Genomic DNA, 24,302 nt, shown 5'->3' on the forward strand with positions numbered 1-24,302 from the left:
TGCAAATTAAATATTGTTCAGATATTATTGTTCCTGTTAAGAATGAGATTTCATGCTTTGGTACAAGCAGTATGGTGGCACGGTGGTTGGCACTGTTGCCACAAAGCAAGAAGGTCCTGAGTTCAATTCCACCATCAGGCCGGGGTCTTTCTGTGTGGAGTTTGCATGTTCTCCCCGTGTTTGGTGTTTGCATGGGTTCCCTCTGGGTACTCCGGCTTCCTCCCACTGTTCATTTCACATTTAAGGTTGGCTGGATTCAACAATTATTGAGCTTCCTACAAGTATGTGTGATGTCATCCTCTTCGTATCCTTTCTAAAATCGCAGGTTTAAATTAATTTCTTGTCTGTAATTATGATGTTGACAAAATGTATTTTAAGCTTTCAGGTTTTCATCATCAGGTCTTCTTATTCTGGTCGCTCATGTAAATCATAACTCCTCCCATCATCACGATTTCTTCTGGAACAACAAGAAAAAATCACAATTCTGTGACTCCTGGTTCTGAAACACTCCTTGTGATAGACTGTTATAGACCGTTATGTGTTTAATTATTGAAAATTAAAGAACACCTCGTCACCTTCCTGTAACTCATGGGAACATGTCTTTGGTGTGTCTCATCTAAAATCAGTGTTTCATCACGGGCCCAGACTGGATGAGCACCACCCTCCTGCTCTGCTGTAGGTGAAGCGGTCAGAGCTCTGTTCCTGGACCATCCTGTTCCTAACCATATACAGTCTTCTGTTGGAATCACCTCATCTCTGCTATTAACTGGAAGAAGGACGTGTCCTTTAAACGTGTCCACAGGTGTGTCCTACCAAAGGTGTCCTTAAAACTGCTATAAAACGTGACTCTCAGGGGTTTTGGAACGACGTCTTATCTGGACCACATCAGGACAGCAGCATAAACTCGTCTCTATCTTCCATGTCCTCACTGTCATGATGGAAATGCACAACTATACTGACACTATCAAACTTTCTGCTCTTGTCCTTTTGTCAAATAAAGCTTTTTTTTTAAGTGTGCTGTGTCTGGGTAAAGGTTAAAAGTTAGTATGTGAGTGTGTCACGTGCTTCAGAGCTGCAGACTTCACACTGATTCAGCTTCAGAGCTGTGAGCCTGTGCTGCCCCCTGCTGCCTGCTGCCTGCTATTGCTGAGTGTGGCTTTACTTTGTTTCTATTAGATCTAAGAGAGTTCTGTTGCAGTGCTTCCAGTTTAGTGACTTATTGATTAAAATTATATTTTATTTTATTTCATGTATTCAGTAAAGGAAATACCAACTTTTAGAATAAATAAACTCTAAGATTATCTTATGTTATTGTGTGTGTGTGTGTGTGTGTGTGTGTGTGTGTGTGTGTGTGTGTGTGTGTGTGTGTGTGTGTTTTAAGGTCAGGTCTGAGCTGAACGGTTTGAACTTTATAACACAATCAAACATTACTATGTTTGTTTACACACGTTGATAAGAGGATGAGGTGTGGTGTAATAACACATGTGTCTGTGCAGATTCTTAGTTTATAACAGACTCGTTTTCCTTAATGATTGGTTATTGGAAAACATAAACATTTGAAATTTATGTTTCAGCTGTGTTGTATTGCTTCAATCAATCACCCAGTGCATCATGGGAATCCCCAGCAGCCTACACCTACTGCAGCATAACTAAGGGAGGATTCAGGGTCACCTGGTCCAGCCCTAACTATATGCTTTAGCAAAAAGGAAAGTTTGAAGCCTAATCTTGAAAGTAGAGATAGTGTCTGTCTCCTGAATCCAAACTGAAGCTGGTTCCACAGAAGAGGGGCCTGAAAACTGAAGGCTCTGCCTCCCATTCTACTTTTAGATACTCTAGGAACAACAAGTAGGCCTGCAGAGCGAGAGCGAAGTGCTCTAATAGGGTGATATGGTACTACAAGGTCATTAAGATAAGATGGGGCCTGATTATTTAAGACCTTGTATGTGAGAAGCAGGATTTTGAATTCTGGATTTAACAGGAAGCCAATGAAGGGAAGCCAAAACAGGAGAAATCTGCTCTCTCTTTCTAGTCCCTGTCAGTACTCTTGCTGCAGCATTTTGGATTAACTGAAGGCTTTTCAGGGAGTTTTTAGGATGCCTGGGTCGTTGACCCAGAGTTTTGAGTTTATTATATTATTTATCATTTGTAGTCTTTGGTTTCTTAGAGTTCTATCTTATGGTTTATGTCTCTGTGTCTCCCTGGTCCCACGTCTCTGTTCCCCCTGTTGTAGTGCCTGCCTGTGAGTCTGTGTCTGTAAGTTCAGTCTGTGTTATGTTTCCTGTTTTACTTTGAAAGTCCTTGTCTCATGTAAATGCGTCTGGTTGTGTTTCCTGTGTCTTGTTAGGCCTGATTTGCCCCAGCTGTGTTTCCCTCCTGTTACCAATTCCCTGATTGCTCCCTCTGTGTATTTAAGCCCTGTGTTTCAGTTTGTCCGTGTCATGATCTACCCTTATTTTGCTGTATGTTCTGTCTGTGTAAAGTTTACCTTGTAGTCTCAGTTTTGTTACTTTTTTGGAGTTCAGCGTTAAAGCTGTATTTAAGTTCACCTTTGATTTCTGTGAGTCTACATTTTGGGTCCTTCATGTAGTGATGGGCAGATGAAGCCCCATGAAGCACTGAAGCTTTTCATCCAATTGGTTCACCCCAACGCGAAGCTTCATGAAGCTTCATTTGCTCTAGCAGGACACCTACTGGACGTAAAAATAATAGCTGGCATGAATTTGAAGAGTGTGGCATTTTGCACACAGCCTGTAAATGTCAACAACAAAAGGAGTGTGTAAAACATGTATATTGTAGTGATGGCAGTATACTGTGTATATTTATAGTGGCAGTATGGGAAATGATTATTTGGAAATGCTTGAAATGGAAATGATCATTTACTGTGAGGTGAGGTGTGGTTGGGGTGTGGACAGTGGTTGTGCTTTTGTAACGTTGAGGTATGGACAGCTACACACTGAGGCTTTGAGCCTCAGTCCTGCCTGTTCACATTTTATTCTGTAAAAACAAAATTTTCACTGCTTTTATGACCTTTTTAGTGGGGAGAACATAGCTAGGATTTAATGATTTAACAAATCTTTTGAATCCTTTGTCCTCCACAATGCTAAATGGCTGGGAGTCCTCAATCACCATGCTGACCAGGTCTTCATCTATTTGAGATTGTTCTCCTGAGGAAAGACAATAAAGATAAAGCACAAATATAAATATCACACACGTAACTTATAACAGTTGTATAATATTGTTATATCATTTAGTAACATTACTGCATCCTATATTATCATTGCATTTGATGGCTCACCTGGTCTTGCTCCACAATCGGTGTCCCCCTTATTCTCATGCAAAGCTCTGTAGTGCCTAAGCATGGATGAGGTGTTGTTGTTGTTATATCCCAGCTCCCTGGCACATAGCAAACACTTCACCTTGTACAAAAGTCAAGACAGCTCAACATAAATTGTATTGCACCATCAGTATCATGAAAATACATCTTCTGTAGAAATTTACATACCTTGTTGGGAGGAATAAGATCAAAATGTTCCCACACAGGGGAGGACATCCTCCTCTTCTTAGCTGGCTCCATTCTCTCCTGACTTTCTCTCCTCACTCTCATAAACCTCCAAACTGTCTCCAAACTCTCACTAACCGCAACTCTCCATCAAACACCCACATTTTGAATGAAGTCTGAGGGGTTTATATCGCTGTCATATCTCGCGGCAAAGTTCGAACCACTTCATGAACCAGTCACGTGGTACAGCCGGGCAGCGAGGCTTCGGACGTCATCATTTTCAGCTCCTCCCATAAATGAAGCAAGCCTCGATACGCGCTTCGCGGAAACGCCCCCTCCATTACTCGACACACGCTCCGAAGCCTCGATACAGAACGTCCCATCACTACCTTCATGTCACCACTCCTGCCTGCACACAGCCTTCCCATAACACAGTCGTCCAGCCTGGAAGTAATAAATGCATGAACTAGTTTTTCAGCGTCACTCTGAGACAGGATATTTCTAATTTTAGAGATGTTGCGCAAATGGAAGAACGCAGTCTTACATATTTGTTTAATATGTGCGTTGAAGGATATGTCCTGGTCAAAAATGACTCCAAGGTTCCTCACAGCGTTACTGGAGGCCAAGGTAATGCCATCCAGAGTAAGAATCTGGTTAGACACCATATTTCTAAGATTTTTTACTGTGAATATTAGAGATAGTCTCATGGTCCTCACGTCTTCTCTGGTGTTCTCTTTGTGGTTCTTGCTCCCTCTTCACTCCTCCCCCAGCAGGGTGGCGCTCCTCCCCAGCAGACCTTCCTGGACCCCTGCCTGTTTCCTTTGGGCCCTGTTTGGATGAGCATGAGTGAGTTTCTGCGTGGGACTGGACTGAGAGTGTGTCAGTCACAGACTGTGTGTAGAGGAGTGTGAACGAGTTAGCCTTGCCCTGTACTTTTACCCTGGAGTCCCAGTCCCTTCGTCACAGTACATATGTATATATGTCACCTGGTGTTGTAAATAAACCTCCCTTTAATGGCACAATTCTGAGTCCTGCCTGAGACAGATTAATCATATTTAAGACTGAAGCATTAATTAATGGCAGGACTTCTTTGAGCAGTTTTGTAGGAATGGGGTCTAAAAGACACGTTGATGGTTTGGAGGAAGTAATTATGGAAGTTAACTCAGAAAGATCAATTGGAGAAAAAGAGTCTAACTTAACATCAATGGTACTAAGAGTAGCTGTAGATAATATTACATCTGTGGGATGATTACTGGTATTTTTTTCTCTAATGATAAAAATTTTATTTGTGAAGAAGTTCATGAAGTCATTACTAGTTAACGTTAAAAGGATGGTTGGCTTAACGGAGCTCTGACTGTTTGTCAGCCTGGCTACAGTGCTGAAGAGAAACCTGGGGTTGTTCTTATTTCCTTCAATCAGTGACGAATAGTAAGATGTTCTGGCATTGTGGAGGGCTTTCTTATAAAGCAACAAAATATTTCTCCAGGCTAAATGATGATCCTCTAAATATGTGACACGCCATTTCCTCTCCAGATTATGAGTCATCTGCTTTAGGGTACATGTTTGAGAATTATACCACGGAGTCAGGTACTTCTGATTTGAGACCTTAGTTTTCACTGGAGCTACAGTATCCAGAGTCGTACGTAGTGAGGAAGTGAAATTATTAACAAGATAATCGACCTCTGTTGGGATAGTGTTCAGATAGCTGCTCTGCTCTATGTTGGTACAGGGCATTGAAGATGATAACAGTGGGTGGATTATGTTAATGGATTATGTTATCTTAAACTTAGTTACAGCGCTTTCAGAAAGACATCTACTTTGATAAAGTCTACTCTCCACTGCTGTGTAATCAATTATTGTAAATGTAAATGTTATCAGGAAATGATCAGACAGGAGAGGGTTTTCAGGAAACACTGTTAAATGTTCAGTTTCTATGCCATATGTTAAAACAAGATCTAGAGTGTGATTAAAGTGGTGGGTGGGTTCTTTTACATTTTGAGAGAAGCCAATTGAGTCTAATAACAGATTAAATGCCATGTTGAGGCTGTCATTTTTAGCATCTACATGGATGTTAAAATCACCCACAATAATTATTTTATCTGAGCTCAGAACTAAATCAGATAAAAAGTCTGAGAAATCAGACGGATTTTTGATTCATTTAAACAACATAATCATCCTGCTGTAACCAGGTTTCAGTAAATCAATTTGTTGATCAATTATTAAGTCATGCACTAACAGAGACTTGGAAGAGAGAGACCTAATATTTAATAATCCACATTTCCTGATTTATTTAAAAGCAGCTTGTCATCACTGTGCCACCACGAGAGGAGAGCAGAGACAGGAGCCTGCTTATCTTTGTTTGGTCTCCAGTTTGAGCCTAAAACTCATTTCATGTTTATTTATAATAAGCCCTCTTCTCCTGTCTTCTTCCAATAATAATTATCTGAGTAATAAAATCAAAGACTAACAGGAGGAGCGTGTAAGTCTGTGCTTTTACCGATAATAAACCTTTGTCTCTGATGAAAACACTGAGCGCGATCCGCAGCCTTCACATTGAAACCTTCTCTGTGTTACATAGCAAACATGGACAGAAACATGTAGACTACTTCCTGTGAGGCCAAACTGAGCCTGTGTGTTAATTAAAGCCTTCATCAGCCTCCTCCTCCTCACGTTTTGAGGACAGACAGAAAGACATGCTGTGATCTGAAACTGGTTTGAAGCACATGAGAACATGTGGAGGTACCTTTGGAGGTCAGATGACAGATACACTGGATAATATTTCCCCAGAAATCCAACCAAAGGTATCAGTTTAAAACTTATTTCATATATTTATTGTCTTTAAAGTGTTTTCATGTCTTTTAATCCTTATTTGAATTAATGCTTTACTTCACGGAGGTGTTTCTAACAGACAGGAAGCAGTGAAGCCGATCTATGGTGAACGTCATCACTCAGGTGTTTGCAGGTGTTTGGTGGTCCTCTGTGTGAGTCCTCGTTGATGCCTTGATGCGCTCAGTGACAGCACGCTGAAAGTCAGACCGGTGAGCCGCTTTTATTCTGAAAAACCGGAATGCTTTTATTTTGTAGAGCAGAAAGCGGATGTCCTGTGTGTGTGTCGATCGAGTTCGTGAGCTGCAGTACATCAACAGGTGAGAGAGACGGCGCGCGCTCAAAGGAAACGGAGAGGTGCGAAGGCGAGAGGATGGAAGGTGAGGAGGTGTCAGGGGGGGAGGTGTCAGGGGGTTCCGCTCCTCTCTGAGCGGAGGACGGCAGAGGGTAGCAGACCTGCGGAGGAGGAGGTCCGCTACTTTCCGGAAAAACAGTCCGTGATTTGTTTCCGCCTGCTCGCGTTAATGATCGACCAGGCTTCGGTTAATCGACGCACCGAGCAGAGTCATAGGAGTTGAATCAAACGCCGCGCTCAGATCTAACGACGCTGTCATCTTCAGTATCCAGTCATCAGTTACATCGCTGTTCATTGTTATTATTAAACACACAGGTCAGGTCATACACTGTTCTTCCACCATCCTCTCAGAGTAACACACTGATGGTTTCAACACATTTATAGTTTCATTCAATCTCTGTCAAACCTTGTATGACTTATTTATTGTGTTATTTCAATCACTTTCATGTTGTAGATGTCTTTCCTTAGAGTCCAAACTTTCTCCTTAAAATAAACACTTTGGTAATATCAGCAGGTTTAGTCTACAAATGATGGGGTTGATTTAGCCCTCTGCCCATGGACTTCAGTTCTGTTACCATTTTGCCACATGAATCTTACAAAATTAAGTAATAACTTAATTTTGTGCATCTCCTGCCTGATGTGCTTCGGCAGACGTGTGTGTTTCAGGTGTTTGCTGAGTCCCGTGCTGCGGAGTCCTCTGCTGTCCCCGCGGTCCTCGATGAAGATCCATGAAGGTAATTTGTGTTTCTTCTTTGTGGCGTCGCTTTAAGCAGCTGGACACGGTCACGGCTCAGCGATTAGGGGCGGGTTTTTATAATCGATTCATCGATTAAAATCGATTCTGGCTTGGATAACGTAAAATCGATTCATTAAAATCCTGAATCGATTTTTTTAATATAAATTTATTTTGCCCGAAATGCCAGAATCTCTGGTGACATCTCACAAAATTTCAAGAACCACCAAACAGTTAAGACAGTAAATGAGAGCAGGAACACGGATTCTGCACATAGACTTAAACACACAGCGCGACCCGCGGATCAGAATCAGTTAGATGTCGCCTTTCTCACGGTCGGGGCTGAAAGCCGACAGCTCGCTGATCCTGATGTTTCGGCGGGTTCGCGCTTTGTGTTTACGCCCTTTTTGCGCCGATTCTAAAGCTGTTAGTTTGATCTCTCTCCAAACAATATTGACCGAACCAGCAGCAAAAAAAGATCCAAACGCTTCACATAAACATCATCATGAATTCACTCTGACTTTTACTGTTTTGCTTCCACCGCGATGCACAGCTCTCTCTCTCTCTGTACTTCAAGAACAGTTTCCCTTTTGTCATTATTCGCTTGCTTGTTACGCACAAGTCTACTGTTGTTTACAGCGCTGTCGGCCGCTGTTTTTTTCCCTTTTCCATTCTTCCGAAAAGACAACCTCATTTCTGCTGTTCAATACTGAACAAATTTAAACTTTTTAAAATTATATAAAATGCAAAATGCTCAGCTGTGTCTGTAAAAAAACCCGCTGTAATTTCAGAGGTAATGTTCATAAGGTGATCAATGTTTTTCGTTCGTTTTTGATGTACTGCAGAATATTTTTATAAAATCCCAGGCCAGGAAAATCACCTTCATGTTTTTCTGTGTTTTATCTTCAGCTACTTTGACACAAAGGTATCTGCTGTGACGCTCACACCTGTGATAAAGTCTTGCATGTGTCAGCTTCCTTTTTATTGATACAAAAATATGTAAATGTACTGATCTGAATTATAATATTTCTCACTGTCAAAATTTCCCAGATTTAAATCAAATCGAATCGAATTAAATCAAATCGTGGATCGAATCGATTCGGGACCTTGTGAATCGGAATTGAATCGATTCTAGAAATCAGTGACGATACCCAGCCCTATCAGCGACATCAGCAGTGACACATCTGTGACCCTGTCACAGACACTCACAGCAGTTTCCTGAGTGATTCACTCGCTCCGCTTGAACTCTGCTCTCTGATTGGACGGTTTCTGTCAGTGGTGACGTGACTCTGTGGCCGGTCGTGGTCACTGTGGACCCAAAGAGGCGACTGGACGTGCCTGACAGGAGAGTGTGACCGCAGACTCCGAGGTCAGGCTGAGACACGATCCACCCACGCTGAGTCAGAGTCGAGCTGACATCACCTGAGCTGCTGGAACAACAATAGCAACCAGACTGAGATGTCTGTAGCTTTACTCTGTCCAGTCAGGCTGTGATGGGTCTAGATTTAGACCTCAGAGAGCTCAGGTGTGTCAGGTGTGACAGGTGACACTTTGTACAGCTGTGAGTCAGATTCCTGTCGACAGCACGTATTATAATATTTACTGAAACTAAACAGTAAAATAAACGTTTCCAAATTGACACTGCCTGTAGGGGGCGCCACAGCGGATCATCTGCCTCCATCTTTTCATCCACTCTGATGCGAATCCCCCTGTCGTCTCTGCAGCTCCGCCCATCATCAGTGCATCCTCTCCTCCTCCCCCATCCTCCCCCATCCTCCCCTCTCCCTGAGGTCACCTCGCAGCCTGAGAGCGTTCACACCAAACCTAAAACTTTGTTAGAGTCAGTCATTGGACATTGAAGTTTACTGAGCACGAAGCATCGGATCAGTTTTCCTCACTGTGTGAAGGAAGTGTGGCAGAAGAGACAGGAACCCTGGATCTGCTGCTGATGTAGAGGTCCGTCCCAGGAAGCTCACAGGTAGACGTTGTCAGCTGAGTGAAACCTCTCGCTGAACGATCGGATCGGTGAGGAGCGACAAGGCCTGTCTGTGTCATGTTTCACTCTCAGGTTTGTCATAGTTGCTGTGATTTAATATGAAGGCGTGGTCTAATCCCGGCTTGGAATGTGCACGGCTCTGAAAGCTTTCCAGGTACGAAGCGTACGAGCTCTGGACTCTGAGCAGCGTGTTTGCTCTGCAGGTGGTGAATGCCTGAAGTGTCACGTCACTTTTAAGCCTTTCTTTTCCTGCAGCACACCTGAATCGTCAGCCGATCAGCTGACCGAATCCGGCCCCGCAGCATTCCTTGCCCACATTTCCGAGGATGTTATGAGCAGGATAAGCCGCTCCCGCCCTGCACACTCACCCAAACACGCCGCTGTGAATCTCATCAGCCTGCCGGGCTGCGGCACGAAAACGTCTTCCTGTTTATTCCCACTGACACGCTGGTCATCAGGCTGAAGCTCGGGCTGAGAAGGTGTGAACCTGCGCCGCACACCAACTCTGTGGAATAATAAACTGAAGTGAAAGCTTCGAGTGAGAGGCGCTTTCTGTCAGCTGTTCCTGCCCTTGGACCTGGATGATGTCACTGAGGAAGGACGATGGGATGGTGTGCGCTACGAGGTGAGTCCACCGTTCCCTCTCGGTTCCCCGGGTATCCTGACGTCAGAGATCAGGGCGGTCGGTTTCCAGCCCGCTGACTGAACATGGCTTTCTTGATCCAGGCACGAGGGCGCTCACCTGAAAGTTGGCGGAATCTGACCAATCACAGTTATGTTAGGAGAAGAATAAAGTATAAAACCAAGACGACTCCGAGGTCAGTGTCAGCAGCTCTGCATCAGTGTGTGTGTTAATAAAGTTTGAAGCCTGGACAGGAAACCATCCATCATTCAGGCATTTTATCAAATAAATGTCTGTAAAGTCAGTAACCGTTAGAAACGCGGCACGTGTGCGTGTGAGGGCCGAATCGCATGTTAAAGGTTATGAAACAGAAACTGAACCCAAAACGAATCGCATCAAAGTTGTGACTGAGAATGAACATTTGTCACTCGGAGTCACACAGACTTCAGACCTGCTGCTGTCGACGCTCTGAGGGATCCTTAGGAACGGGGACGTTGTTTTCCTGAGATCTGATTGGGTGGGGATTTCATACCTGCTGATCGCTAATCTGGAGCAGGTTCGGTTCACAGCATCAGTTTATTTTTTTTAACCCCCTTCACAGAAACCTGGAGTTACCGGGGTTACCTGGATCAGGTGAAGTCCTGCTATGTGCTGCAGACCTCAGATCTGACTCTCTGTTTCTAAACGTATCCCCCTTACTGTCAGCCTGCTGCTCCTTGTCACCCCACCCGGCCTGCCGTGTTTGCACTGCCCTCTAGTGACGTCTGGAAGGGGGCGGGGTTAAAGCAGCTTCTTTCACACACAGGATGAAGCAGTATCAGATACAGAAGGATTATTCTGAACTGCGAGTCAGGCAAAGCTGCTCTGTTAGAGTCTGGATGTGCAGTTCACTCACAATACAGGATAAAGTCTTTATGTTTGGGGTGGTGTTCACTTCCTGTCAGGGTCAGAGGTCAGAGAGAACCTAAATGTAAACCCTCTTTGTTCTCAGAGAATCTGAGTGATCCCTGTGAGGAGGAGGAGGAGCAGGAGGAGGAGGACCCACAGCACTTTGTCTCCTGTGAGAGGGAAACTTCAGCCTCTGCTGCCTGAAGCTCTGCTGCATGGACCCCACCGTGTTTCATCAACATGTCCTCTGATTGGTCCTTCCCTTCAGTCTGAAGATCTGTCAGCCAATCAGTTTCTGTCTGGGTGAGCGCCACTTCCTCTCCCCACCAGCTGCTGCAGTCACTCAGCTTACTCAGCAGCACGAGTGTGTGTGTTGTCCTGTGTGAGCCCTCCCACCTTCTTTTCCACTCCCATCCCCCTTCCTCACACACGGCCTGTGTGTGTGAGTCAGTGGAGAAAGTTACACTCTGTGTGTGTGTCTGTCTGTGTGTTGTCCTTGCAGCAGACTTTGCTTCAGTGCAGCGGGGGAGAGGAGTGAGCGAGGACGCTGCAGCTGGGTGAGGATCGGAGCTGAGGGGATCGCAGCGTTTCGGGGTTAAAGGTGAGCGTGTGCTTCCTTCAGTTTGTCCCCGCCTGCATAAAAATGGCTCTGACCCGGTTCAGACCCGGTCTGAGGGTTTTAGGTGATCAGGATTATTTGTGAATCATCGGTTTTCTACAGAGGGTGAAGGAGTTTACCATCAGAGGCAGTGCTTTGGGGCTGTTTAGACTGAGGATTTTAAATCTCAGTTATCCCCTCTGTGGGTCACCGTGCCCCCCCAGATGTTCCAGCCGTGGTGGTGGGGAGGGGGGGGTGGACACTTCCTGACTATTTGTGAAGGCTCTCAGTCATCCAGGTCATTGCAGTCTAAGGAGCTCGGGGTGTGTCTGGACTTCTTAAGTTTGCTTAAAGACGTTTCACCTCTCAAGGAAACTGAAAGACGTGCAGACACACTTCCTCAGTCATTTATTCAGTGTGTGTGTGTGCTGGAAAATCTTTTTCTTTAGTTTCTGTCGTCTGTAGTTCAGAGTTATCTTTATTAGTTATTATTAGTTATTGATGATCTATATTGATTAACAGTGGTGTAGTACACTAGTTTAAATGACGTGTAGGTGCCCTGTGTTTGTACGGCGACTGCAACCGTCTCTGTGCTTTTCTTCCTGCGAATGATGATGCTGTGTGTGAGCAGAGTGCTGATTGGTTGAAAACTCTCCTTCCAGCTGAAGTTGTTCTTTGGCGACCTGGTTGTTTGTGTCAGGCTGAGGACGTCTGTGTGAGTCTTTGTCATTTGCTGTTATTTCCCATGGAGACAGCGCGCCGTCCTCTCAGTCATCAGGGAATGTAAAGTCTGCAAGCTCCAGAGCAGACTGATGACAGCAAAATGCTCAGACATGTAATGAAATACCTGACAGTCTGTTTCTTTCACAGCCGTCTCCATCATGGAGGTGCCCAGGAGGCTGTCCTTCCCACTGGTTCTCCCTAAACCAGCCTCGTCTGCTCGGTCTCCTCTGGGAGCTGCAGGTCAGACAGCTGGAAGCAGCAAAGATCAAACTGGAGGGGAAAAGTTCATCTCAGAGGAGAAGACGCCTGAGTCAGGGGTGATTGTAGTGGTGGAGGCGCCACCTGAAGATGGAAAAGCTGCTCGGCGATTCTCCTCTCAGGACAGTTTCTCAGAGGAGAGCTCGTTATCAGAGGAGAGGCTGGAAGAGGAGGCCAGAGAGACCCAGAGGAGGGCCGAGGAGGAGGAGGCAGCAGCCAAGGAGAGGGCGGCCCAGAGGCAACAACTGGCCATCCAAGAGCTTGTGGAGTCTGAGAGGAGCTACCTGCGCCTGCTGCAGCTCAGCACCGTGACCATCAGGAGCAACCTGCAGCAGCAGCTACAGGTAGGACCTAGGAACACACCTGCCCATCGAAGCAGGAAGCAGGGGGAGGGGCCAAACTGCTTGTTTCAGACGGAGGGCGACCCTAGGGCCTTCACTGAGCCCTGGGATCAGACACAGAAGGATTATTATCGACTGTGAATCATGCAGAGCTGCTTCAGCTTTATTTATATAGCACCAAATCACAACAGCGGTGGCCTCAATTTGCTTTATATTGTAAGCTAAATAATGATAATATATAATAATACAGAGAACACCCCAACAAGGACGTCTGAGAACAAGCACTTGTTCATCGAGCTCATCCAGCTGGGGAGGAAGAAGGGCTGAGGGAGGGGACAGAGATTAATAATAAGCAGTGAATAAATGCAGGGGGGTGTATACAGTCACAGTGACAAACTCTGATAGTGACAATACAAAGAAGCAAAAAGAAAGTGGCTGAACGTAAAGCTACTGCTCACCTGTGCAGCAGGTGAAGGTTTTAGCATCCTGCGCCCTCTCAGTGGCTTCTTATCACCTGCTTTTCATTATGCCTGTTCTGTTGCTTAGTACTGCTAAATGACAGCTTATTATCACTGTGCTAATGAAATGAGGCCTCATAAAACATAATGAAATCAGGCTTTATGGGCAAGAAGAGCTGAGCTGTGGAAACACAGCAAGGGAGCAGGGTGAAGGCGTGAGTGAATGGCGGCTCTGTGAGACAGATGAGCCACTGGATTGTGCATTGTTCAGCCTCCCAGCGCCCAGCGCCCCCGTCTGTCCAGCATGAGCACAGATCCATCTTTATTATCAGAGGTCAAAGGTCAGCCAAGCTCTGACGCTGCTGCAGCACATCCCCATCACTTTTTCAGCGTTCCTCAGATGTTTTTATATACTCAAAATACATGAACACAATATGTTATAATGGGTAATATGGGTTATAATGGGAGCGTATGGGTTGTAATGGGGAACCTTCAGACTTTGGGGTTAAAGAAGTGTCTGATATCAGGTAAAAACCCTTATTTTCTGTCTCCCCTCCACCTGCTCTGACCGAAGCCGCCTCCAGCTGGACTGGACAGCATGTTTCTGCACATCGAGGAGGTGATCGATGTATCGAGCCGTCTCCTGAGCCTGCTGGACCAGAAGCAGCTTCAGTCTGGAGAGCCTGACTTCCTGCAGAGTCTCTGTAAGCGACCTGACACCAGACATTTACTTTGACGTGTCACCCTCACAGCTTCAGTCTTTCTGTCGTTGTAAACAGGAAGTCAAACAGGAAGTGGTTGTTCTTTGTTGTTTTTCTGACTCTTATCCTTTTTCTTTATTGACACAAATTTAAAGATGGAGTATTGTGATTCAGCTCAGGTGAGTTCCTGAATCACACAGGTGTCACCTCTTTGTTTTTGTTCCGGGGAAGACTCTTCTTCACTGACCAGCTCAGCATGTAAAGTCCACCTTAAAGTCAGACGTTGTGGCGCTCTGACGTCTGATAAGCTGATGTTTCTCTAACTTCTCACAGTTTTTGTTGGATAAACACGAGATGATCATCATCGAGAAACCCGGGAGGTAGACAGTGAAAATGATGATTGTCTTCGCTCTTTACTCGGCACAGCCGTTTCCCGTGATGAACGTTAAAACTTCCATTCTGCTGCTTCTTGTAAAGGAGTAAAGGTGTGTTTTCCTTCGCTGACAGGTGACTCGTTTCTCAGCCTGTCATCAGAGATGGAAGCCGCCTATAAGGAGTACCTGGCGCACTACAATCATGTGACGGAGGTGGAGAAGAGCTACAAACAGAAGGAGGCTCTGTGGAACGAGGTTGTCAGAGTCATCAAGGCTGCGGCGTAAGTTTACGGCGCCTCGTATCGCCTTGGACAGGAAGTGCTCAGAGCCGAGGAGCTGACTGATGAGTCTTGTGTCTCTCTTCACCTTCAGGCCTGACGTCAACGCCACGTCGCTGAGCTTCTTTTTGGTGATGCCCGTGCAGCGGATTGCCCGCTACCCCCTGCTGCTGCAGACCATCCAGAAGCACACCGACGCCTCCCACCCGGCCTACGCCCTGCTGGAGCAGACCGCTCACACCTCTGTCGCCTTAAACTGTCGTATCAACGAATACAAGCGCTTCCGGGAAGTCGGTGAGGAGCGTGACTAATGGGGCCGGATGTTGGCGTGAAAAAGCAGAAGGTTTTAACTGTCACTCGTGTTTTCTAGCTGACAAATACAGGAAGACGGAAATGCTGACCATCAAGGACAAGATCGTCCGCCTCAACACCCACAGCATTGCCAAGAAGACCGCCAGGCTCGGTCAGCAGATCAAACACGAGGCCGGACTCAAACCTAAGGTAGACCGAACCCTGAGCCTCATCCACAGGAAGCTCCGCCCACATGTTTGTGAGGAGCAGCCAATCAGCAGAATGCTGTCTTAAAGGAGGAGGAGCTAAAACAGCTTGTGTCAGACAGCACCAGGATGACGCATAGAAGGATTACTGTGAACTGTGGATCATGCAAAGCTGCTCTGTGTCATGGCACAGTGGCCCGTGGAAATGGGATGGACTCAAGTGCAGATTCAAAACCGGAGGCCAGGGGTGAGGTGTAACGAAAAGAGATTTTATTTTACAATGCTCAGAGGCTAACAGAAAGTGCAGACTAGAATCAATGAACATAAACTAGATGTCTGAGGCGAGAGAAAATACTGTGATGATAACTAGATGGCAGGGATAACTGGGTGCAGGTACTGGGCAGGGGAAACTGTGGCGGGCCAGGGCAAAGCTTGCAGGTGGGGTTGCATGGAGGGGGAGGCAGGAGAGGTCCAGGTGGGTGCTGTATGCAATGCAGGGAGGCAGGCAGGAGAGAATGGCAGTTCCAAAACGGAGAGGGATTACCGGCGGCAGCAAACTGGTATCCAGGAGAACTTGGTAGGTGGGTTTCAGAGGCTGACGAGAAAAACAGAGATACGGTTAATACACACGATGAGTCACCAAGGAATGGACATGAGGCCGAGAACTGACTAAAGTTGGCAGATAATCTGGCGAAGACCAGTTGAGTGCGCCGGTCATAAATACTGCTGGTACGATTGCCATCAGGTGAGGAACAACAAAGACTCCACCCAGTGGGGAGGAGCCGATGCTGTGGAAAACCACCCAGACCACGACACTCTGGTGGAGTCCAGGAGTGAGAACAGCAGGTTACAGCTCATGCAAGGCCTCCGTCAATCATACACTGTAATCATACGTGTGGAAGGATCAGCAGGGGGAGCAGGCTGCAGACAGGAAGTGTCTGATCAGACCTCCCACTCTCCCCAGGCCACTGCTGTGTTCACAGTGGGTGTGAACGTCCGAGCCAGAGTGACTGTACAGCACACGTCCTCCATGAGTATAAAAATTACAATCGATGTCTTGCAGTAAGTTACTGTCAAGTTTGTTGGTGCTGGACTCTGAACTGTGGAATCAGACAAGTGGGTTTATTTACAACACCGGTGATGTGTACATGTATAGAGTGAGGCAGGGAGAAGGGGGCTGGGAAAAAGGGGAACGCACGCTCAGTCCAAATCCAGAGTCCACACCCTGCTCACTCTCACTCACACTCATCTGGGAAGGGTCCAGAGACGGATTGTACAAGGGAGATGGAGATAGACGTCAGAGCTAGGCTCAGGGAGATCAGCATCAGTCTGAGCCGGGCTACACTAACATGCATTTGTGTTGGTGTGAAGCTCAGGTGACCACTGGCAGGTCTGATCGACCAAATGCTGTTAGGTGGAAGCACAGCTGTGGACTAGGGAGAGTGGAAGGTCTGATCAGACACTTCCTGTCTGCAGCCTGCTCCCCCTGCTGATCTTTCCACATGTATCATTACAGTGTATGATTGACTGAGGCTTTGCATGAGCTGTAACCTGCTGTTTTCACTCCTGGACTCCACCAGAGCAGCTTTGCATGATCCACAGTTCACAGTAATCCTTCTGTGCGTCATCCCGGTGCTCCTCCTATAAGACAAATGTCTTCTGATTGGCTGCGCCTCACAAACAGCAGGTCTTCTCTGAACCTCTGGCTCCTACTGACACTGACCCCATTACTACACGTTTTAAAGCAGTGTGTCACACAGCTAGTTTATGTAGCGCAGCAGTGTGTGAGCTCAGAGCATCTCTTTAGACCGGTGTGTTGGATGTCTTGCAGCTGGTGGACGAGGAATTTGATGCCCTGGAAGGATTCTTCTATGTTCTGGAAAACGGCATCCTGGAGCTGCTGGACAACGTGGAGATGTACCTGCAGCACCTCCAGGTAAACTCACGGTCACACTTTGTCTTGGCTCTCGACTTCAAAGCTTTAGTGGACTTTATTGACTAAAACTTCAAACCTGAATAAACTCATTTGTAAAACATAAATTTGCAGCAGTCACTGTTTCAGGCTGTGACTCACGGTCAGACGCTATAATTACAGACGTGCAGTCATGAGTTTGTGAGTCTCTGTCAGGAGGCCACACACACACACACGTACCTTTCTGTTTTCCTCATTCTGTCCTTCACACCAACACTCAGCTCTTTGTATCTCTCTGCTGTTTAGCTTGTTTAGACGTTAGCGAGGATGACCCGCCCACATCTCCTGCTCTCCGTCTGCAGCACAAACACAGACTTTAAGAAATGCTCAGAAACGTTTCTTTGCTTCAGCTTCACTCTGATGTGTTTGATTGTACATGTTTGGTTTGTAAAATAACGTGCTGAGGGCGGCGAGTCGTGTTTGGACAGCCAAGTGCTCAGCTGTGTGTGGTTGCTCTGCAGGGCTTCCTGTCCTGCCGCACGGAGGACTTTGACTTGGACATGGATGGAGAAAAGGCACCGATCTGCTACAAAGAGATCACGACGGCGCTTCGACAGTGGATCCTCCCGATGTTTGTGAGTGATTAACTCTGAGAACGGTGCTGCGGTCTTTACAGGTGCAGGAAATGTCGCAGCACTGCATCCTGTCGGCTCGTGTCCAGTTAAGAGGACAGGATGAGCTGCGATTACAGACACAGCACCAAACTTTACAGATTACATCACAGACTTCTCTCTGTGTAAACAGCTTCTGATTGGTGGATGGTCTGCATCCCACCTCCGATCTCCTCTGCACACGCTCAGAACATGATCAGAGGTCAGACACAGGCCGCTGTGTCTCTGAGCGCCTGCAGAGGTGGACATGCATATTTTGCCCCCTGTGAAAGGATGATGCAGTGAACGACGGTCTGCTAATGTCGATCTGTTCTTTGTTCCTTCTTCCAGGAGAAGAGGATGAGGAAGCTGATCCACCAGCCGCTCTGCGCTCTCCGGGACCTCCTGGTGGGCCCGAGGAACCTAATCAGGAAGAGACTCGACAAGCTGCTCGACTATGAGGTGATCGAAGGAAAACCCAACCTGAGCTACGAGGAGCAGGCTGTGGCCAACACGTACAGGTGGGAACTGGTTTCTGTTGGTTCCTGATGGTTGGAGCTGTGAGTGACCTCGGATGATCTAATATCCTCATGTTGGTGTTGTTCCCAGACCATCGTGAAAATGTTGTTCCAGGTTCAACATTGCAAGTGACCAATCACATTGTTGTGACGTTATTCTTTTGCGCGCCAAGCCATTCGTGCATTTATGAAATTCCAATGTTGCAAGGACAATATCAATTCTGCTCACTGTTTATTAAAGGGTTACGGTTAGGGTTAGGGTCAGGGTCCGTTGATCGGCGGACAGAGGCGGTTTCATGCAGCTTAAGTACAGTTTTTTGTTTTACGCCAGTTTTTCCCGAAGTCGCAAAAGTATGATGTCACAACATTCTGATTGGTCACTTGCGATGTTGATCCTGGAACAACATTTAGTATGATGATCTGGGAACAACACCAACACGAGGATATCAGATCGTGCGAGTGACCTCCTCTACTCCCCTCTCCTCCTGACAGGACGTTGAACACACTGCTCCTGACGGAGCTCCCTCAGTTTAACGGGCTGGCTCTGCAGATGATGTGGAGCACGTTGGGGACGTTCAGCTGTCTGCACAGAGATCTCGCAGCAGACATGGAGCAGCTGTTTCACAGCTTCGCTCAGCAGGTGACGTCCTTACAGACAGGCTGATGCACAAAAACACGTTGGATATCTGTGCTCATCCTTCACGTGTCTCCCTGCAGCTCCCTCACAGCAGCCTTTCTCCTGGTGCATTCTGGGAGTGGGCAGAGTCTTCGGTGCTGGAAGGAGCGAGGAGGCTGCAGCATTTATGTCGAATGGTGGAGGACAAGCTCAACGCGCCAGATGCCCAGGTTAGCGTTCAGATCGGCTTTCATTCATTTATACAGCAGCAAACCACCTCAGGGAGCTTTACACTATAAGCTACAGAGCACTATGGGCAACAGTGGACCACTCAGCTGACCTCAGACATGTTTGACATGTTTCAGCTGATTGGTTACTGCTGAAAGGTCAGAATAAAAAATATAACAGTGATTTTATCATCCAGCAAACATCCTTCTCCGAATATTTAACCACACCGACGCGATGGTGTCACACCGACGCGATGGTGTCACACCGACGCTCCCAGTCTGAGCTTCAGTTTCCTGAGATTGTTGGTGTTCGGTGGGGGCAGTGGAGTTTGCTGTGTGAGCGTTGAGCATCGTTCCTGAAGTAATCTGTCTAAAAAAACGCCACCTGTATTTCCTGTTCTGCCGCGTGTTTTGTGTGAACTGGTTCAGCTACTGGTCCCAGTAAAGATCTGAAGTTCCAGTCACGTCACACTTAGCTGGAGGTTATAATACAAGGTTCTGGCTGAAGAATGTGGCGAATCACCATCATACGTCATTCGCAGGCGATAATGAGTCAGAGACGAGGAAGCGGTGAATGTGCCACTTCTGGTTCTTCAACTTTGCAGCTGCAGAACCAGAAGTGTCTCTTTCTGAGCCATTGTTTTCATTTCTGAACACCTTCCAGGTAAATTTGAGCACGTGTGAGTAATTCAGCAGCTCTGCCCTCTCTGAGATCTGACGTCTGCTCGTGTCTTTCAGCCTCTCAGCCCGTCCTCTCAGCGCCGTCTGAAGCAGCTAACGGATAAGCACGGCTCTGGAAAGATCTTCCAGGTGATGAGCACGGTCGTGGGCACCCGGGACCTGGACCTGAACTTGACTAAGGGCGAGCTGGTGGCAGTGATCAGCGAGGCCGACAGCCGTGGAGACAGGAGGAGGTGGCTGGTCGATGCAGGAGGTGAGACTTTTTATGACGTTTGCACTAAAACCTGAGAGGAAGAACTGTGGTGCCATCTGCTGGCGAGCCGCTGTTATTGCAACTGAAACAGACGAGCAGCCAATGGGATCGCTCTGTGAGGGCACACCGGGTTGGTCTGACACTGTCAACAAATAAATGTTAAACTATATTTACATCTTCACGCAGGGAAGCGAGGCTACGCTGCTGCCTCGAAACTCATTCGCTATCACCAGCCAACAGACGAGCCGCCCCCTTCACCACACCCGAACCTGACAGAAGACGTGACCGCACGCAGAAGACACTCCTACAGCCCGGCGGGCAATGCCCCACTGCCCATGAGTCAGCCCTGCTTCCAGGTAATTGAATTCCTCTGCATTAGACTGTCCAGGAGACGGAGGCCACGTGCTGTCCACCAGCGCAGGGCTGCAGGTTGATCATCCAGCTGCAGTCAGAATACTTTAATAATCCCGACAGTCGCCCCGAGATAATAAGAACAGACTGAACTAATTAAGTAATACAACATGTTACAAAGTTCGCTCTGATATATACAAACGGGCAGGAATGACGTCCTGTGTCATTCAGTGGTGCATTATAGGTAATGTCAGTCTCTGACTGCGTGTGCTCCTGTGACTGGCTAGCACGTTGTGGCGTGGGTGGGAGGTGTTGTCCTTATCTTGGACAACACCCTCCTCTCCACCTTGACAGCGTCCAGCTCTGCCTGTTACTGGCCGTCCCAGCATGCAGCAGCACAGAGGACGGCTCTGGTCACGACAGTAAGACTGAATTTGTTGTTGTGCACAGCAAATGCGATGCTGTCACATCCTTGTACGCGTTGATACGCTGCTAGATGGAGCGCCGGACTCTCAGCGGTCTGCTCCTGAACAGTAATGTGACACAGAGTGGCTCTACCTGAGCAGGTGATTTAAAGACAGGTAGCTTGTTGTTGATACTGGATCCTGTCTAAGCTGTCAGTGTTTACAGTGTTTGGCCCACCCAGTAACAGCCTTCACGTGGATCTGACTCGGTCACACGCTCTGGGCTCCTACGACACGCTGCTGATGCTCCAACACAGCATCCAAGGAAGCTTCACGTTTTCATTCAGTGTTTGCACAAGTTTGTAGGGATCATTTTGGTTTGTAGGGATTTTTGTAGTAAATTGTAAATATTGTAGAACTTTTCTTCTGTCATTTAATGGTCGGGCATTGTACAGCTACAAGCATTTCACCCCCATGTCATACTGTGTATGGTTGTGTGTGTGTGACAAATAAAATTTGAATTTGAATTTGAATTTGAATCAGTAAGAATGTCAGATACAATCCTGTTCCACCCACAGCCCGTGGGTATTCTGTGAGGCGTTCATGGAAAGATCTGCTTTGTGCCAGTGCATGCACACGTCTCCAGTAGCAGCAGCAGGCCTGTGTCCACCTGTCCTCACACGCTGTCTTTCTGTACCTCAGAGGCGCAGTCCACACCGGTCTCTCAAACCTACGGTTTTTATACCATCATCTGCTGATTGTTTCTTAAACGGTAGAAGAAGATATGTTCTGTGCTGCCCTCGTCTTACACGTGACGATGTGTGCTCGGAGTACTTCTTCTTGTCTTCGTGTTGATGCGTTGCACTTCTCTGAGCGTAATTCAGTGCAAAATAAGCGCTGCTGCTGTTGAGCACGGTTCATTAGAAAGAGCCGGGTCAGGTGGTAGTAACGACCCCACGCTGGTGTTTACAGCCGAGTGTGTGTGTGTGTGATGTGTGATGACACACTGATGTGTGTAATGCTGCTGTATCAGCCTCTGCAGCTGGAAACATCTGCGACTCGCAGTGTTGTTCTGACCTTTATTTAAACGCCGTCAGGGAAGACGCTGTCACTTCCTGCCTCTGTTTCCTGTGTGCGGTCTGCAGGTATGAAAGGAGCGACTGAGTGGAGCTTAATCACAGATGGGCTCTGTAACGCTGATGATGTGTGTTCCTCCTGACAGCCAGGAGGTGCATGTACGTGATGGAGGAAGGATGTGTGGATACAAGTGACGGTGTGGAGGCGGAGACTGTTAAATGCTGCTTTTTTTTCATGTTTCCAGGTTGTGGGCGCCTACGACTTCACGGCTAGATCCAAACACGAAGTATCCTTCCGGGCCGGAGAACCCGTTCGTATCCTGGAGCCTCACGACAAACGAGGGAGCCCCGAGTGGAGCCTGGTGGAGGTCAGAGGAGGTCAGAGAGGCTACGTGCCCTCCAACTACCTGGCAATCATGCCCGTGGGAGCGGGGCTGCCCCCGAACCCCGGCTTCTTCCTTTAGGGGGGGAAACTGCAGCTGGTGCAGATGAGAGGATGGATGGAAGAGCCTCCCGGGATCAGCTGTTTACAGTCTCAGTGTTAATCCTGCCACTTTATCCAGTTTACGAATGGAAGTGTAAAGTTTCTCCTGTGGCGTTTCCTGCTTCCACTTCCTGTGCAGCGTGCACAGGATCGAAGCTTCAGGAGCAGCAAATGAAGTTTACTGACTTTAGCTTTAATAATGAAGGTTTACTGGTCTGCAGTGATCTCTGCACTAACATGCACAATCATCCAAGAACGCTCTTCAAACATGGCGTCTGTAACGCCATGAAGCTCTGACGGCGTGTCACCTCAAACAGCCTGAACATTTGGACGATGTTCGGTGTGCGGCGAGGACACAAAGCTGTTTTTAAGATGAAGGACGATTTTCATGGCTGCTGTACGGTGAAGCGCTCATTTCCCATGAACCTCAGAGTGATGCTGCATACATGCAGGGTGTGAGCTCTCTCAACGTGTGTGTGTGTGTGTGTGTGTGTGTGTGTGTGTGTGTGTGTGTGTGTGTGTGTGTGTGTGTGTGTGAGAACCCTCTTCACCTGCAGCAGCGCTGACAGGTACACAGCGCTCTCATCATCTCAGACTGAGTAATGTGATGTAAATGTGAAACGTCTCCGAGGCCGAGGAAGAACAAGACTCAGCAGGAGGAGCAGCTGGGAGAGGGGCGAAGGACAGCGGCAGTTTCTGCTTTGCCTATGAGCGGATTTAAATTTCGTTGTACTTTGATTCCAGAGTTTTACGTAGGAGTGAAATGGGTCAGGACAGAATAACCTCCTCCTGCATTCACATTCACCTGACGATGCTTGTTGCTATGGATACGGCTCAGTCAGTGCAGGTCACGTCTGTGGCATTTGCTCGGCCGGACTAAAGCTGCAGCAGCATTTCTTGATTCCCGCACTTTTGGGTCAGAATCATTTGAAAGCATCTCTGAGCCTCCTGATTGGCTCTTAGGTCATAAACAGGAAGCTGAGCTCCAGTAGTTTTGCAGCTATGTTTGAGCACCACAGACTCTCTCCTGGCCTCCTCCTGTGGGGCTGAGCAGCCTCAGCTGCTGTGAGCGTGGAGCAGAGGGAGGGAGGCCGAGAGTCAGAGCTGCTCAGCTGTTCCCATCAGGCTGAATGTCAGGAGGAGGAGGAGGAGGATGCTTCTCTCCTAAAATACCAGATGTCCTCAGGGTTAGTCAGATGGACTGAAACCTCAGCCTGAGAACATTTACCTGATTTCCCCTCCTCAGAGCCCGGTTTAGGATGAGGGGAGCGGTTCATTCCTCAGTTATTTTGGGAAGTTTTAATTCCACAGACGTGCAGATGAAGCTGCAGCGTTCCTTATTTGGAGGAAGTAGATATTTGAACCCATACGCACACGGAAACCACAGAGGGAACATTTCTGGTCAGCATCTTCCTCACATGCTGTTCTCATTTTCACCACCAGAGGGAGGCAGAGACTCGGAGCGTGTGTGCATGATCAGACTAACTGTGTGTGTGTGTGTATGCATGTTTGGTAATCGTGGCCACAGTGTGTACTTCCTGTTTTGTTTCTGTGTGGTTTCACGAACCTGCTGCTCAGTCGGTCCTGCTGAGTCATTCTGTTTCCTCGATGCTGCAGAGCTGCGTGACCTCTGCTGAGCTGCCACAGTTGTGATATTGAACTCAGTCACACAGCAGGTGGGAGGCTGAGCAGCAGCAGAGAGTGTGGCTTCAATAAAACTAAACTCAAAACTTTTTTGTGGCATTGCATCATTTCATAATCAGATGTTAGTTGTGAGAAGAAGCACCTGAATATTTGTGATGATTTACGACGCTGTGGGGTCCACACCCACTCAGCCCCTTTTACAGTTAAACATCTGGAGACACAGCTGTTCTTGTTCATGCATCATCATCATCAGTGTGCACATTTGCACACAGCCTACAAGTTTTCGCCATCTACTGAATAACAAGCTGAAAGAGGAACCTGCAGTTCCTCTGGTGTCCA

General features: G+C 47.3%; 1 protein-coding gene across 2 annotated transcripts; it reads left to right on the forward strand.

Moving 5' to 3' along the window:
- Positions 1–6,576: 6,576 nt before the first annotated feature.
- arhgef37 (Rho guanine nucleotide exchange factor (GEF) 37) lies at positions 6,577–24,053 on the forward strand. Of its 2 annotated transcripts, XM_080900421.1 has the most exons (17): positions 6,577–6,705; positions 7,332–7,414; positions 11,023–11,222; positions 11,422–11,520; positions 12,388–12,842; positions 13,872–14,001; positions 14,506–14,653; positions 14,745–14,944; positions 15,021–15,151; positions 16,979–17,083; positions 17,581–17,694; positions 18,061–18,230; positions 18,720–18,867; positions 18,945–19,073; positions 19,809–20,004; positions 20,191–20,360; positions 22,081–24,053. In XM_080900421.1, the coding sequence occupies exons 5-17, from the start codon at positions 12,399–12,401 to the stop codon at positions 22,297–22,299; spliced, it is 2,304 nt and encodes a 767-aa protein (XP_080756547.1). In that variant the 5' UTR covers positions 6,577–6,705; positions 7,332–7,414; positions 11,023–11,222; positions 11,422–11,520; positions 12,388–12,398; the 3' UTR covers positions 22,300–24,053. The 2 variants fall into 2 exon arrangements, with proteins under 2 accessions (XP_080756547.1, XP_080756548.1); XM_080900422.1 differs by lacking the exons at positions 6,577–6,705; positions 7,332–7,414 and adding an exon at positions 9,713–10,034.
- The last annotated feature ends 249 nt before the right edge of the window (positions 24,054–24,302 follow it).

This window comes from Rhamphochromis sp. 'chilingali', assembly GCF_963969265.1.
Source record: "Rhamphochromis sp. 'chilingali' genome assembly, chromosome: 13".
NCBI lineage: Eukaryota > Metazoa > Chordata > Actinopteri > Cichliformes > Cichlidae > Rhamphochromis > Rhamphochromis sp. 'chilingali'.

Bases quoted from the DNA above. Each gene is read 5' to 3' on its own strand.
- arhgef37 (XM_080900421.1), top strand. From the start codon at position 12,399: ATGGAGGTGCCCAGGAGGCTGTCCTTCCCACTGGTTCTCCCTAAACCA. The intron at 14,654-14,744 runs GTAAGTTTACGG...CTTCACCTTCAG, and splicing joins AGAGTCATCAAGGCTGCGGC to GCCTGACGTCAACGCCACGT. The intron at 20,361-22,080 runs GTAATTGAATTC...TCATGTTTCCAG, and splicing joins TGAGTCAGCCCTGCTTCCAG to GTTGTGGGCGCCTACGACTT.